This window comes from Pocillopora damicornis, chromosome 4 (genome assembly GCF_964200805.1).
Source record: "Pocillopora damicornis chromosome 4, jaPocDami1.2, whole genome shotgun sequence".
NCBI classification, from domain to species: Eukaryota; Metazoa; Cnidaria; class Anthozoa; order Scleractinia; family Pocilloporidae; genus Pocillopora; species Pocillopora damicornis.
The window spans coordinates 7,369,837-7,386,844 of NC_142673.1; the positions used below are offsets into that span (position 1 = coordinate 7,369,837).

A 17,008-nucleotide genomic window follows, 5' to 3' on the forward strand; every position below is an offset into this window, starting at 1 on the left:
TCATTACCATTAAGCACACAAACGAAAACATTGACAGCTTTCTGTAAGCAAAACGCACATCTTGGCACGGAAAATCACTTGTAAGTTCAATTAACAATGTCGGCACATCTACCTAGTACGCAACAAGAAGCACTATTTGCGGCTGAAGTCAGATATATAGCTAAGCGTTCCTTTCATTCGTCATGACCAAAGACGAAATATTCAATTGTTTTAGAGTGAAATCACTATTCCGCGAATAGCACACAATTATATTAATTTTCCCACAAATCATTCAGAGTCTCTGATCAGTTTTGCCACACAACGTTCTGAGATTCGCGTCATTCAGTAGTCATAAACCCGATCCAAAGCGTTTCTTCTCGATGACGCTGATCAGAACTATTCATGGAATATTTGAGGTTTTGAGCGGTCCAATAACATTGGTCTGCAGCTTGCCACCTGCTATTCACAGATATTTCCCAACTTATCGGTCAATAAAGGAAATATCGAACAGAAAATAGAAAAGGATGTGCCCTTCGGTTTTACATTTTAAAATGGCTTTACTGTTTTGAATTGTCGTGGAAGAATCGTTATTAACAAAACAAGTTGGACTTGCAGCGAGACAAGTAAGTAAAGGATAACAACATCCTTTTTTTGCATCCTGCTGAAGTTGCCGAACGATTTTTCTTCACCCGTTCTTACTGCTTATGATAGCTTTACAGCATTGTTATTATTTTTCAATTTTCACATTCCTGTGAGTGAAAAGGACGTTGTCTTTTTTTTTTAACTGCCTCTACACCACGGTGGAAAATTCATATTCTGTCTTACTGGACGCATACACATGATCTAGATAATGAATCTTACAACTCAGGACAGACGCATACAAAAGTGAAAGACTCATTTTTTTCGGTTAAAAGCAACTGCATCACAAAGTTGTGCTTTTTGACGAAAATATTGTGAACATGAAACAGCAAAAGAAACCGTAAAACACTGTGAAAAGTGAATTTGTCATAGGACTACAGATACATCTTATGACACAAAAATCTCCTCTCTTGCCGAATCAAGTCTTCCATAATTTCACTCGATCAACGTCATTACCCTAGGAAAATAACGATAAAATGACAAATGTTCAAATTTCCCGATTTGAGAGTGATTCCTATTCCTTGTTGGAGAGTAAAATGGCCCCAAATAATAAACAGACGCTGTGGTCGACTGTAACGCCAATGCATGGTGCATTCTGTTTGAAACCAATTAAACCGCACAAGCGAACCATCAGAGACACAACACAGATAAATCGTCCTGAGAAGATACTTAAAAAAATAAACGATGTAAACACTACTAGACGAAGAAAAAACTACCAGTTCGGGCCCCTATAACAGCTTTTCGCTAGCCATATCAAACCATATTAAGAGTAGTACTTAGTTTTGATGTCGTTTATCTGACAAAAGGCACATTGCATCAGGTTCGTTTGCTCAACTGACGTTTGTGTATGTAACTGATAACTAAAATTCCAAACTTCAGCGACGGTCTAATGACATCTTGAAATTATAGAATTGTACTCAGCTCGGTATGATCTTGCCCTTTCGCAATATCTGTTTATGGCTAATGGAATATTATCATTTTTAGGAGAGAATTTATATTTTTCTTCCAAAGTTTAATATTTTCTTGAGGTTGCTGTCACTAAAAATTTGGAGTAAAGTAAGGAGATGATCCCGCGCTTCCCCTATAAACGGATGTAATAACAAAACTTATACGACAGTAACAGCTGTCCCAAAGCCATAACTTAACCCCTAGTAAGACTCCTTTTGGCTAGAGCAAGATTTCAGCCTTCACCCTTCCCTCTTCCCATAGATGTTATAGCCGTGCAAAGTCTGGGAAACCATACAAAATACTGCGGGCGTACCTGCAATATACAGGCGTCCAATCATAATTAGCATAAGCAGAAAACTGAATTTATGTCACTAAGTCGAGGAGTTCGCTCATTAAACGTCTTCGTTATACTTCTTGATATTAATGTCGAAAAAAAATTTGAATTTTACTGGAAGAGTTATACGGCTTTCGGAGTTCTAACAAACCTCTTCCGTGATTTGATGGACACCCTAATGATTTCAGACCATTCTCAGCAAAGTAGTGCTGAGCTCAAGCGACAACAATCTCCGAAAAACAATTAGTGACGAGGAAAAAATCTGTCCTCTGCTAAAACATTCTCACCTTTTCGTTTATGGAGATCTTCCTTCCAGTTTATCAATCCCTGGTTTCTACAGATGTGTCTTTTTAACATGAACGATAAAAAAAAAACACCATATGACGTCCTAAGTGCGAAGGTCTTTATCGTGACTTCTTGTCTAAAAAAAAATCAGTAAATATCTACCGATCGCTGCACAGAAAATATCTTCCTGGTTTAAAAATCACAATATCTGTTCACTTATCCAATATGGCTGACAATTAAAATTCAAATGTTCTCCAAACTTTTATTAAATAATTTCAATGACTCACATTTTTTTAGGAATCTGTTCAAATATCCCTATGGCCCCGGAAAGGTCTTAATGTGATCTTAAACTGATGGTGGTGGACTCCTACCGCAACAAAAGTATGCCAATTTATATGAAAGACCTTTGCAGATCACTATTTCAGATTGGAACACGACCAACTCTCATCTTCTTTATTCTTGTGAATTTTATCATCCACGTGAGAAAAAAACTCAGAACTCAGCCCTATTATCAGTGCTCATTTTGTTTTTAGAATCACGCTTTGATTGATAAGCTGTTTAATTGTCATGTCATCTTAGATAATTGAAAATAGTAATTATTCAATTTTTTTAAAACCTTCAGCTACAAGGCAAAAACGATGAACGCAAAATCGTTTCAATTAATCTTGGTGTGTGGACTTTCAAAGAATTATGGGGAAAAATTGATTAAAAGTTCTAAATTTTAACACCAAGATGTGAAATTATGGGCAAATAAACGAGAAAGCATGTCAAATCAGCGGCGTGGAGAGTAAAAAAGAATAATTGTATCAAGACTAGGACAAATTATAAAAATGTCTCTTACAATATTGTTTCATGGAGCAGGTAAAACCTTAAGAGCGGGTATCAACATAATTTTTCTAATTTGGCTCTGTGTTAAAAGGGTGCTTTAAATTATTAATTAATGTTTCCATGGTAACCAAGTAGCCTCTTAACAATGATATACAAACGCCGAAATGTGAAATAAATTTCCATAAGCACAGAGCGGTACAAGTATATGAATAATAAGCGGGGATAAAACAACGTCAAAAAAACAATAGCATTCTCCCAAATATGGTATTTTGGAGTTTGCACAGTTGACATAATTATATTTTACAGGTCTGATTAAAATTCTGCATGGAACGCGACACATTTATCATTGCAGTGGTACGTAGATGCCACTGAATATCTAAAATATATTTTCTCATTTTTGCGTAGACGATATGGGGTAAAGACAAACACGATGGAGAGTTCACAACAGAGTGTAGAAAATTTGGAAGTTGAACTAGAAACGACAACTGGTAGCCTTGAAACACGCACGCAAGAGAATTATCGACACGAAATAGAAGACATAGTGAGAGGATTTATTATTGAGAAAGACATTTTGGCCCAGAGCCATGAAGAGGAAATACGTCGGATGAAAAAGAGCTTTGATCTGGAAAGAAAACAACTTCTGCATCAGCTGGAATTGGACAAGGACCAAATGATAGAAACTTCAAGAATAACAGAATCCACAGCGAATGGTGTCGCTTTCGCCGTTTCGGATACCGTTTCTCACGACACCGGTCAAATTCGCTCTTTTTCAGGCGCGGAGAGCTTAGCGGGCGCACAGCGGTTGGGAAGCTTTCAACCAGTTTCTAATGGGGGCCATGATATTTATGATGTGGATTCCAATTTAATACGCGAAATCGCAGAGGTATATCTACGAATAAATAATGGTCCTTTGACCAGCCAGATGCATCCAGAACTAGACTTGGAGGATAAATATGAGAGAGAAAGGGAGTCACTTGAGAGGACCTTCCACTTAGAAAAACGCGAGATTAGGCGAAAAATGGAGGAGGAATATCAACGCCGGTTAGAACAAGAAAGAATGAAGTATGAGGCAAATATAGCCGAAATGAAGACAACTGTTTCTGAGCTACATTGGCAGAAGAGAGAAGCTGAAAACTACCTCCGTCACGAGAAGGAGAAATGGGAAATGAATTCGGAAAGGGATAAAAACGACAACGAGAAAAAGTACTTGCAGATGCTTCAAGATACGCGACGAAAATTGGACGAAAAGCATGGTAGTGAGCTGGAGAAACAAAGAGAGAAATACGAAGAAAACATTTCTGACTTACAGATGGATATTTCGAAGTTAACGTTACAGCTGAAGGAGCTAAACGATAATTTGAATCAAGAAAAAGACATAATAATGACCAAGTTCGAAAGAGAGATAAAAGAAATGGAGCAGGCTTTTTTAGAGCAGAGAAGCTCCTTAAAGGCTAATTTCGAGGCAGAGTTTATGATGCGTCTTGAAAATGAAACTTCACTTCTCAAAAATATCAACGTAAAGCTGAAGGAAGACTTGGAAATCATGGAAAAAGAAAGAAAAGAAATGGAGAAGAAGGGTAAAGAAGAACGACGAAAGCTTGAAGAAAGGTTTGAAGAGGAAATATCGGAAATGGAGCAGAGGTACTCTGAAGAAAAACGAGCTTTGAAACTGAAACTCGAAGAGAGATACCAACTTGGACTTGTCAGAGAAAAGGGAGGATTAGAGGAAACAATTCAAGAAATGGGCGAGGAAATCGCGCTTCTGAAACAAGAGAATGCGCAGATGGAACTCACATACGCCGAGAGGCGGGAAGAACTTCGAAGGCAGTTGGAGATGGAGAGGGAAGACATGAGACGAAACATTACCATCGAAAGGGAAGAGGTGCGCATTCGAATTGAAAATGAGTTATCGCAGAAGTTGATGCTGGAAAAATCGACTCAAGGCGATATCTTCCAACAGCACGAGAGAGATGCACTCTTACTTAAAGCTAAGTGCGATGATTTTGAGCGACAAATGTCGGCACTGACCCAGGAGCGAGATGTGTTGATACGAGACCGTGCAAGGCTCGAGGAAAATCTGAGAAGCAAGGAGATACGTCTGACGGATATGAACGATGGACGGATTTCGAACGCAGAGGGGTGGGACAGTGGCACCAAACTGAAGGAAATAATCCGTGAAAAGGACAATGAACTGGCAGCTGTAAAGTACGAGAATCAGCAACACGAACTGAGTCTGTCAGCGATGAGACGTGAAAAGAATGATCTCCAAGACGAGATAGCCAGCTTAAAGCGGCGATTGTCTAACTCAACGGAGCTTTTTGACGTTAAATTCGGAAGCAATGAAAGCGGAATGGCATCTTTAGAGGAGAGTTTGAGAAGAAAGGAAGGCGAGGTGAGCTCTTTGCAAAGAGAGAAGTATGATCTTGAGAGTCGACTATCATCCATACAGCGAAAAAATGAAGAACTAGAAGATGAAATTGCAACACTGAGGCGCAAAAAGTTAGACGTTGAAGATGAAATCTCTGCTTTGAAACGAGACAAAGCTGAATCTGACAGTCAAATGGGATCACTGAAGAGAGACAAAGCAGATCTTGAAGACCTTATCACCAATCTAAAGAGAAAGCAAGGGGAAGTTGAAGACACCATGTCTATTATAAAAAGAGAAAAGGCAGAACTTGAACATGAGATCTCTATCCTAAAACGGAATAACACGACGATGGAGATTGAGGTTCACAGACAGTTCAACGATCAACGAGAGCGATCCCGTACTACGCATCGCGATCACGTCACGCAAGACAAAATAACGCCGAGCGCTACGAGAGAGACCCTCTTCCAATCACAAGACAGCTTTATTTTAAATAATGGCGATCACGGTTCTGATCTTGATAGGGACGCTGATAAATTGCAAACGAAAGTGTCTGACTTGCTAAGGCAACAAAAGGACTTAGAAAGCGCCATACGAAAATTAAGCCAAGAAAAGTCTGACCTTGAGAGGGATTTAAGAGTACAACTCGAGTGCCGAAGAAATGTACTACATCAGGCCAACGAAAGCCCTTTACAAGAAGATGGCAAAGAGGACATTTGGATGTTGCAGAGACAAAAAGACGACTTGGAAAGGGTGATAACCTCCTTAAAGAAAGAACAACTTAAACTAGAAAGTGCGGTTTCTCAGTATCACATACAAGAGACAAGTTTGGAAGGGAAATTGAACGAGCTAAAGGATCACAAGGCGAAGATGGAGCTGGAAATCCAAGCACTGAACCACAAGAAACAAACGATTCAAAAAACGATTGACGTTCATCAGAGAGACAAACGAATGGTAGATGGGAAAAGAAAGTTGCCTTCTGGGATCCCTCGACTCACGACTGATAGAACTCAGGAAGACAACAACACAGATCAACAGATTACTGACCTGCAACAAGAAAGGGATGACTTGAAAATGCAACTCGTACAGCTTCAATCAGAAATAGTCACAAAGAATGTTCACTTCTCTGAAGAAGCCCTGCAAACTGAAGAAAAAGAAGTTCTAGAACTAACTAAGATTCGCAAAGAGCTGGAGAAGGAGATAACTCTTCTGAGGAGAAACAAGGCCGAAATGGAAGCTGACATCATTGTCGTGCAAGAAGCTTTTAGGCAAAGAGAGAATGACGTCGATTATTTACGAAAAGAGAGAACGGATCTGGAGCTGCAGATCACAGCACTAGAAAGCCAAATCACACGGCTGGGAGCTGAATGCTCTGTGACTAAAGATGAGCGAGACAAAGATGAGAACGAGGTTGATAAGCTACGCAGAGAAAAGGCTGAATTGGAGAGAGACGTTTTTAGTTTACAAAGCCAGCAACGGCACCTTGAGACGAATATTTCAGTGGGCGATGAGGCTTGGAGGAAAAAAGCCATAGCAACAAATGGACTGCAAACAAATGTCCAAGACATCACTAACAATCTGGAAACTTTGGCGAGGCGAAAAGAAGATTTGCAAGCAGAAATAATAAAGATCAAAGCAACAAGAGATCAAGAGGAAAGAGAGATGCAACAACTTCGCAGAGAAAAGTCCGAAATTGAGGTTCAGTTGTCCGTGTTAAGGGCGGAGTCTAACGAACAAGAACAAGAGTACAGGCCAGAGCATGAAACGCATGATAAAGAGGGGTATTTGGGATCAAGGACTAGCGACGTTCCTACCACACAGGTGAGAAACATAAAGGGTGCTTGTATTTCTTGTTTACCTTTCTGTTTGTTTAAATTTCAATTTGTAAGGAGTGGGATGGGAATTTGGCGATATTTCATCAATTATTACGGACTAATGGTGCAATGTTTTTGGATGCTTTTGATTCGTCAGATCTGACAAATCTAAAAGAACTCTCTCTCCGTTGTGCTAACAGAGACCAAACGAGTAAGCATAACCAAGCTACGCCCCTCTGCGTATTTTCCAATATTTGGCACTCGACACTCACGCAGAGGTGAAAAAGTGCTAAATACACGTTTGAAAAATGTGACAACGGCTCAAGCAACCTATATCGTGTTCTTTTTTAAAGTGTCGGGTTTTTGCTTAAGGCAAAGGTTGATAAGCCTATTGACCTTTTTTATCATTTACAGGAAGAACTAAAAGACTGGCTGAAACAAAAACAAGATCTGCAGTCAGAAATTTCAAAGATCCAAACCCTAAAAAGCAACGAAGAAGACGATTTGCTGAATCTTCGACAGCAGAAATCAGACATGGAGATGTATATTTACGATTTGGAAATTAAAAAACAGAGTCTTGAAATGGATGGGCTGTATTCAAGATCCGAGAGACAAGAACTAAGAAACGCGCCAGATCGAACGGAAGTAGAGGTGGCTTTCACAAGCGATCGCCAATCGGATAAAAGTGAGGTTGACAATTCACAAAACTACCATACTTCACAACAGCATGTATCACATCAAACAACTCCATTCTCATCATCAGATAGTTATCAGATGACTTACAATAATTCCGATAACTCCATCGATAATTCATATTTGCACATCAATCACCAACAACGCGGTCTTTCATCTGAGACTCTCTCGACAAACCAAAACAGTTCTACACTCCACGAAGACTCCACCAAGGAAGACAATACCGTGGTCTCATTGAGACGGGAGAGGAACGAGTTAGAAAGCCAAATCTACGACATGAGAATACAGCTCACAAGACTGCATGCAGAAGTGACGAGTCTGGAAAACAGAAGGACTGTTCTAGAAACAGTGCACCGGGAATACGCTACCGTTGATTTGGAAGTAAAGCTGACAAAAGGCCATGTTGTTGGAGTTGACACTGATCAGGACTGCAATACCGCAAGATCTATGACCGAGGTAACGGTCATTGTTTACTAACAAATGAATAAGAGTATCATGTTAGGGGTACACGGATCGGCCCACAGTTGACACAGTTGATGGTCCTCGTCTTAGCTGTAGGATTTTCCTCCGGATTTTCCGGAGAGGCGAACCTCTTTAACACTCCAAATTATACATTTGACCAGGAACCAGTGCATGCCTCATTCGTAAATCCCTATTTTGTTTTAATGCATTACAAATTCACACAGTCTTTACCGGTGGTGACAAAGCTAACAAGACAAAATCTTAACACGTTTATATATTTGAACAAACTACACTGAATATCCTAAGTAGTTTCAAGATTTAATATTCTGAAAATTGTGCAGTTGAAAACTTCTTAAACTTGCCGTTAAACTTGAATCAATCTTGCGGTTGCACACAATTTGGGCACTTAAATTCATGTGCACAGAAGTTTTACACGTGATGAATGAAAACAAGTTACTATTCCTATGAGCTTAGAAAAAGAGACAAAATTTGCTCTTAATTAATATATAACTGTAAAAAAGCTGCTTAATAAATAGAAACCTTAGTCCTCTGAAAACATTTGCAATAATTAATTATTTCTCTCTTTTCGATGTTTAGGATGAGAAAGATATTTTAATTCAAGAATATAAGGATCAAATTCGACAACTAAAACAGCAAAAGCTTGAATTAGAACAGAAAGTAAGCCTACTGGAGTGGCAGCTTGAAAACATGAAACAAAAGCTGGAGCTTCAGGAAATAACCCACCGACGGGAAATGAGCACTTTGAGCGAAAAGGTACACTTAGAACAATCTTGATTACTAATCTTCACATTTAGCAGGAATTGATATAGTTTTGTACTTTCAAATCCTATGGGAAGACCTTCGTTAACTAACACCTGTTGTTGGTTCTGTTTTCATGGAAGGCCAAATTCAAAATCCTGGCAGAAAAAATCTCTTATATGGAAGCAAACGCAATCACATATTTCAGGATTGAAAATGGGAAAGTATTTTAAAGTCCATAAAATGATGCAAAAATATTCATGTAGTCTCTAATAGAGCTTGGCTATGAATAAGAAAGCATTTGTAATCATTAAATCAATGCAAAAATAGTCTAACAGAGATTGAATTAAAATATGCTTTTCTATGACACCATAATCAATTTTTCCAACTTCTTACAAATATTAACTTTGGATTTTATGATCAAATAACAAAAATTTGTTTTTTCAATGCTGTACACTCAGAGAAATTCCTGAGTGTCTGAGGGCTATTTTACCAAAAGTTTGAGGTCCTGACTCTTAGAAGCTCTCATGAGAGTAAAGTTAGACAAGTTGCCCATGAAAAAAAAGGTTGGTTGTCTGTGGCACCTGCTTTCTGCTAGGACCCAGCCCTGTTTTTAATTAGCCATCTGACACCAGTTATAACATATTATGAATACTTTTAAGAATGTATATATAAACATTCACCTTTAAAAAAATCCATCTTGCCACAGAACCAGTCATTTCATGGTTTCCAAAGTGACAGACAAGATGACACTCTCCAGGTGTTTTATCAGAGGCTCTCCTATTTCCTCATGACTGGTGAACATAGCAGCAAGGAAATTATGGAAGAAATTGAAAGGCAAATTTCAAACCTACAACAAAAGGTATCAAAATTTCAGCATACACTTTCATAGTTAAGTTACAGTTCAGATAATATCATTTAATTAATGAGGCTACTTATTGAAAAATCAGGCATGTTACATCTTATGTCAATGGTTCTTGCTTATTGGACCATAAATTCAGAGTCCAGAATCAAGTTATGGACACTGCCTCACTAAGAAGTAAAAATGATCTTGAGAGGTGAAGAGGATTTTTTTTGGGTTCAAAATTCACAAGTTTTATCAAAGATTTGAGGGTCAGAAAGTATGGGATCTTTTTTCAGTAAAAATGATCTTGGGAGGTGCAGGGGATTTGTTTGGGTTCAAAAATTCATGAGTTTTATCAAAGCTTTCAGGGTTAGACAGTATGGGATTTTCTTTTTGGTTAATTTGCATTGTAGGGATGATTTAAAAGCTTACTACAGGCTGTAAGAGTTTTTTTTTTGGGGGGGGGGGGGTGGGAAATCTCTTTACACCTCCTGATCACCAAAACACCCAAGCCCACCCCATAATGTCATTGTGATAAGATCTGGATAAGACCACCAGCAGGTGAAATGATTGCTTTGAAGAGAGAACTAGAGAGGAAAAACAAGGAAAATGTTGTAGAAACTGCAAATAGGTATATATTAGCTACATCTAAGGGGGCTTCATGCTTTGAAATTGTGCTAAGCTTTAGCCGCAGTATAAAGGAAGCTTCAACAAATTTCACTTTATTATGCGAAGGAATTTAATATTATTTCTGTGAGTATCAAAGAAACATTTCCACTGAGACTTCTCATTCTTCCATTCCTAATGCTTTCCCTGCCTCCTATTCCTATCAAATAAGTTAAAATTCAAATTGATTCCAAGTACTCTAACAAATATCGAAAGTATCAATAACAATAGAACTTTCATTTGCACGATAAGAATGACACATTGTAAGATTTCTGGTCATAATATGGTGTCAAAAAATGCACATGTAACTTCTCACCAAAGAAAAAAGCTTCTCATTGAGGTAAAGAAGGTACATATCTTTCAGAAGAGATGTCTGAATCTAAATTATTCAATAAGCGAATAAAATGGACCAAGGATATTTTCAGTCAACACACAAACATCGGAGCAATTCACCTTGTTATCGTGGTAAAGATGCTCTTCCTTCTTGAATTCCATTCAGCCTCCTTTCTCATACATAAGATATTTTAAGGTTTCGAGAAAAGTTCTGTCTCAGAATAAACGAATGGGACCGTCCTTTGCCATAAACATTGAAAAAAATCCTTCACCGCTAGATTTCTTTCGGCCGCTATGTTGCAGCCAACGTGCAACAAATTTCGTAAGTTCCCGGGCTGCTTACGACAGAGTGATCCTGGTACTAAGCTCACCTCCAGTCCGTCCAGTCCGTGTCCACAAATGTCACACATTCCACAGGGACGTATGTCACGCACACCTCTATTTTGTACACGTTTAACCTTAAGTTTATAGATGTTTTTATGGTACCTTTTTCCTCAGACGGCGTTTGATTACAAAAACACTAAAGAATTCGTGACCCCTGCCTCTGTGAAGCTGGATAAAGAAAGATATTCTTCTAAAATTGATGGAACTGTTCCTCGGGAGTATGCAACTCAATTAAAGGCGCAGGTGGGAAAACAAAGATCCATTTATTTACAGATCACAGACTACCCATAATCTTATCATGAACTTTGTTATAAAAAAAAAAAAAATCGGAGAGTAACTGAGTATGAGTTATAGTTATCGTTGTCGTGATCGGGATCGTTATAGTGGTTCTAATCGCTATAGTTGCCTTTGTTGTAAGAAGAGCCCTTTCCAGTAGTCGACACGTTTACATGAGGTATTTTTAATCTGTTTTTCTGCAGATGGAAACAGCAGATAATCAGCTGAAAACATGCGAGAAAATAATCCACAGATTGTACGGTGAAAACAACGATCTTACACAACAAAATCTGAATCTGGAGGGAAAGCTCAAGTCAGCATCACGTTCTCAAGAGAAGCTTCAGCGCAAGAAAGTCCTTCTGCAAAAACTTGTCGATAAACTCAATGGTCAAGTAGAAAAAGATGCGATGCGACATCAATCTTACTTAGTATTGGAACTCGATAAAGATGTTTCTTTATAAAGGATCGGTTTAACGGTTTTTAAATGCGTACGAGAACCAAGAGGGAAATGTTCATCCGCACACTTTTTACTGGTTATGTAATTGAAACCTTGGGATCCTTTTTTGTTTCTGAAGAAGAAACAAATGCTGTGCAAGTCACGTGCCCATTGGGTTGTTCAATGATTTTGTATCATCGTATCGGGAAAATGTAACGTAAACTTTTTATAGGTTTTTTTTTAATCAATATTTTCGGACTGGAAATGTTTTATTGTACTGATTTAGTGAGAAACCTTATAAACGGTGGGTTTTGCACCCTAAAAAAACATATCAAACTTACGTTTAACATCTGCCTCTGTAGATTTTCGTGACATGTCACGCAGTCTGAGGTCAGTCAAAAACACGCTACTTTTCGAACATTTTCCTCTTTTTCGTGTATTTCATTTGAATTGCTATCTTTCTTACCTTCAGTTTCTAAAACTAACGTACATAAGCTTTCTATACCACTGTATTTGAAGGAAATCATTAAAATATTTCGTTCGGGTTTTTGAGACTTATGGTTAGCGATTCAGATATGTCGAAGAGGGGTTCACGCCACATGCAAGCAGTGGTCATGGAGTCTGGGACTATAACTCTAAAGCGCATGCCTAAAACTGGTCATTACCGCGAAATACGAAAAAAACAATAAATTTGGCGCAATTTGATGTACAATACATGAGGTTTGGATATTGTTTGGGTTCGGGAAATGGGACTCGAAGTTTACGCACTGGTGATTTTTTCTTCGCTGGCTCTTCTCGCGGTGGCGGTAGATGCACAAAACGATTTCGGCGAAGAAACAAATGGTCCAAAAGGGGAAAAACTGCCTTGGTTTACTTACGAAATAAACAAGTAAGTAAAAATTGCGTTTATCGAAGTGTATTCCAACCTGTTTCTTTTTTCTTTTTAATTTTTTTCAATTTTTTTTCACCGAACTGATTTTTTTTTTATCAGCTATCTCATATATTCCCTGTCGAAGAAGTCTGATCAAGAGCCGAACGACGAAAGTGCTGATTCTGTGATTGTGGGAATCGTGGAAAAAATATTGAGGGAATCTGAGATTCGCGGAGTTGTTATAAATTCCAGAATTCTCAACGTCTTCAGGAAAAAGATTTCTCTCCTCCATTCAGCGTTCAAGAAAGCGTCAAAAAGTGGGGGGAAAATTATAAAGAAGCTTATTGATGCGTGGAAGGCAAAAAACCACTCCTTCAAAATTTTCTATCATGAGCTTGAAAACAACTCATTGATTGAGGAAAACCAACAGCTTCGTGGGCAGAAAAGGAAAGCTGAACTGGATTTAGCCGCAGAGCAGGCAAAGAGATTAAAAATTGAGCAGGAGTTTGAAGATGTTATTAGGGATTCGGAAAACAGAAAAGAACAATACAAACAAAAATTCAAAAGATTAGCGAAAAAAGCAGCAAGAATGCAAAAAAAGGGACAAAGAGGTCCAAACAAAAGCAAACGTTTCACTGATTATACCAAACAACATCAGGCAAGATTAAGGCGAGGATTTAAAGAAGACTGCCACTCAGCACTGTCATTTTTAGGCCTCTACAATTTTATTGCCACCAAGGTTGAGGTATTTAATAATGACACTCAACAATATGAAACTATTTCATTGGTAGAAGAGGGAGAGTTACAACTATTGGAAACAGAGCCAAGAGAACTGACTGACAATGATATTGATGACATCAATATGTGGGTTTACTTGAAGGAAAAATTGAATATATCTAATGAAGCTTGGCATGAGTTGGCCATGAAGTGTAAAGACATGCCCACAAAATATAAAATATGCAAACACCTAGATAAACTAAATGCCAATTGGAATCTGAGAAGTACACCAGAGGAGGCAGAGGGAGTACAGATTTCTTTCAGGGGGAGTCTTGAGGAACAGATAAAAAGGCTGCAGAAAAATGGAGTATTGGACAAGGTCACTACTATTAAAGTAAAGCTCAGTGGTGATGGTACCAACATTGGGAAAAGGCTTAAACTTGAAAATGTCACATACACAATTTTGAATGAAAAGGATGCAGCAATGAATGAAAAAGGGAACTATGTTCTAGCAATAATTAAGACAACAGAGAACTATGACAATCTTAAAGAAAGCCTTGCTGATCTAAATAATGAAATGTCAAATTTAAAAGAAATTACTGTAAATAGTCATAAGTATAGCATTGAGTATTTTTTGGGAGGAGACTGGAAGTTTCTAGCCTGTGTTTGTGGTTCAGGGGCTGCTAATCAAAATTTCTCTTGTATTTGGTGTAAGTGCCCAGGAAATGAAAGGTTTGACATCAGTTAAAAGTGGTCTATAACTGACAAATCTCTTGGGGTAAGAGATTTACAAGAAATAGGTAAGTATGCAAAATCTAAGCAATATAATCGTAAAACCAATCCATTATTTGATTTTATTCCTATTGACCATGTAATAATTGATACACTACATTTATTTTTGAGAATATCTGATAATTTAATTGAACTTCTGATCAGGGAACTTCGCAGGAAAGATGCCATCGACAAGGTATCTACTTTTTCAAATGGGTTTTGTCGAAATAAGTATAGACATATGGCTGGGTATGAGAAATTTGTAAAAGAACTTGGAATTAATTTTGAATGGAAAATTAATAGGGACAGCAAGAAGTTGGAGTACAGAGACCTTACTAGACCTGAAAAACTCTTGCTTTTCCAACATATTAATTTTCACTTACTATTACCAGAGTTTCATAATGTGGACAAGCTGCAAGCCCTTTGGGGTAATTTCATAGATATTATAGGTGATCTTAAACTTAATTACACTACAGATGATGCTATCTCTAGCCTCAAGGACAAAATCAAAAAATGGTTTCAAAAATTCTTAGACCTTTACCAAGCAAAAGATGTAACACCATATATGCATTCTTTGTATGTTCATGTACCTGAATTTTTAAAGCTATACCAAAATTTAGCTTATTACACTCAGCAAGGTATGGAGAAGTACAACAACACTGTATCAAAGGACTACTTTCGATCATCTAATCATAGAGGGGTTTCTGCTCTAAAGCAACTTTTCTTGAAAAAACACAGAATACAGCTTTTGGAAGCTGCTGGTTTGGAAAGGGTGAAGGAAAGCTACAACTGTGGAAACTGTTCAACTTCTGGCCATACCATCAAAACATGTACTGCAAAATGCAGCAAATGTGATGCTCCCACTTTCTGTGCACATCTTGTTAAAATAGATGGTAAATGGAAGCCAAGATGTGATTTAATCAATCAGTAATGATATAATATATCAATGTATTAAAGGAGTGTATTACCCAAAAACTGTTAGTAGAAGTTGTGTAGAATAATTTGCTATGCCTGTGAAATGTTTCTTGTATACAGTATTCAAGGAGTCTTTTTCAAAAATGTTACTGCATTGATTACAACAGAATCACAGACTGAAATATATGGGTCATTTATAACCACATGTTTACATTTTATGAATGTAATTCACATGCAATTAAAATAATTCTTTGACATCAACTATCAAAATCAATAAACATGTGCTAAATCAAATATATTAATGATGGACCATATTTTTGTATCCACATCTGTTGCCATCTCCACGCACAAATGTAAAAACGACTCGATGCCCGTCTTCGATTTCAGATCTCACGTATTTATCGCCAATTAATTTAAATTCCACTATGGGGTTTCTTTTTGTCAACCAAAATCTCACAGTCCCTGGTACAACATAAGCAAAATCGCCGTTTTCATTCATGATCCGCTCATTCCACTTTGTGCCGATATAACAATCCAGAGTTTCATTTGAAAGAATTTCATATATGAGTTTATTCCTCTGATATTTTTTGGATGAAATCCTCCCAAGACTTTTATAGAAAACATCGTCATCGACTTGAATTTCTATACGAACTTTTGAATCCTCTCTGCGCCCGGAGTACAACTTTCGCTTGATCTCCCTCTAAACGCGTTCATAAAAAGTTTGCTGGCGATCGCTGAAGGAGTCATCGATTGGTTTTGACATTGGTTCCAATCGCATTACGGGCAAATTATGTTCATCGCAAGGCCTCCATTCGTCAAATTTCTCGCAGTACCCTTTGAAATGAATTTTGCCATGTTTTCTCGCTTTGTCGACCTATATTATCTCAACAGGATAAATATTCTTATCCGTAGTTTTTATTTTCTTGCATTGCTTGGTCTTAGCTTCTGCGAATTCGTCAATAAATCTCTTCGGAGTCTTATGCTCCCGCTTCACTCTGTTAGCCGCCATTTTTAACATTGGCGCTCTTTGCTTATTTAATTGCTCTGCGCATGTCAGGTGAGTAATACGGTGGCTTGGGACCAATTTAAGCAAATGTTCAGTTTTCTATGGGATAAGTTTGATATGGTACAAAGTACTTGGAGGACTTATTGGCTTCGTAGAGTTTCCCCTTTGATATTTCATATTTTTAGTCATGGAAGAGGTGTAAGTATTCAGACTAGGAGAAAGCTTATGTACATTATTGCATAAACAATAAATGGAGGCAAAACTTCGCACTTGGCCATATCGCGGGAATTTGCCGGAAAAATCCTGCGTCTCGTAAATTTTTTTCAGGTTTTATTCAAGGTTTTAGCAGTGTGATCTACAAAGCGATCTTTTGGAAAACCCCGTGGGAACGGATTTGACTGAAAACTCGGGTTGATGCTGAATAACGCGCCAAAGTTTCGGTAGCTAACGATCCTAAAAACTCTGTTTTTCTGTTGTTCATCTCAAGATTAAGACATTAGTATTCTCACAAAGCCTTGAAATTTTAGAATTGAAATTGCCGTGAAACGAAACAGAATACACTAGCTCAGGAGTGAAGACGGGCTCTATTACTCTTAAGATTTATGGTTTGAAGTACATCAAGGTTCCTAAATTTTAAGGGACGTGCCCCCCTGAGGACCGAATCTTGTCACTGAGGTTACCCC

At 38.0% G+C, this 17,008-nt stretch overlaps 3 protein-coding genes across 6 annotated transcripts in view; 2 read left to right on the forward strand and 1 right to left on the reverse strand.

Moving 5' to 3' along the window:
• LOC113679098 (melanocyte-stimulating hormone receptor) overlaps positions 1-9,956 on the reverse strand; it is a 30,569-nt gene extending 20,613 nt beyond the window's left edge. For 2 of the 4 annotated variants that reach the window (XM_089205127.1, XM_089205124.1), the window contains exons 1-2: positions 9,790-9,956; positions 2,188-2,321 (exon numbers count right to left, since the gene is read on the reverse strand). Coding sequence is in view for 1 of the 4 variants with exons in the window: in XM_089205122.1 (XP_089061248.1) it covers positions 9,790-9,825 (36 nt within the window). In the remaining 3 variants the exon portion in view is untranslated. The remainder of the gene's footprint in view (positions 1-2,187; positions 2,322-9,789) is intronic. The other 2 variants (XM_089205122.1, XM_089205126.1) reach the window with 1 other exon arrangement.
• LOC113679080 (uncharacterized) lies at positions 441-12,386 on the forward strand. The gene is made up of 7 exons (XM_089205121.1): positions 441-602; positions 3,419-7,199; positions 7,607-8,341; positions 8,945-9,121; positions 9,816-9,968; positions 11,448-11,576; positions 11,813-12,386. The coding sequence occupies exons 2-7, from the start codon at positions 3,444-3,446 to the stop codon at positions 12,068-12,070; spliced, it is 5,208 nt and encodes a 1,735-aa protein (XP_089061247.1). The 5' UTR covers positions 441-602; positions 3,419-3,443; the 3' UTR covers positions 12,071-12,386.
• Positions 12,387-12,761: 375 nt separating this feature from the next.
• LOC149046657 (uncharacterized) lies at positions 12,762-16,817 on the forward strand. The gene is made up of 3 exons (XM_089202620.1): positions 12,762-12,934; positions 13,037-14,046; positions 16,813-16,817. The coding sequence occupies exons 1-3, from the start codon at positions 12,792-12,794 to the stop codon at positions 16,815-16,817; spliced, it is 1,158 nt and encodes a 385-aa protein (XP_089058746.1). The 5' UTR covers positions 12,762-12,791.
• Positions 16,818-17,008: the final 191 nt, after the last annotated feature.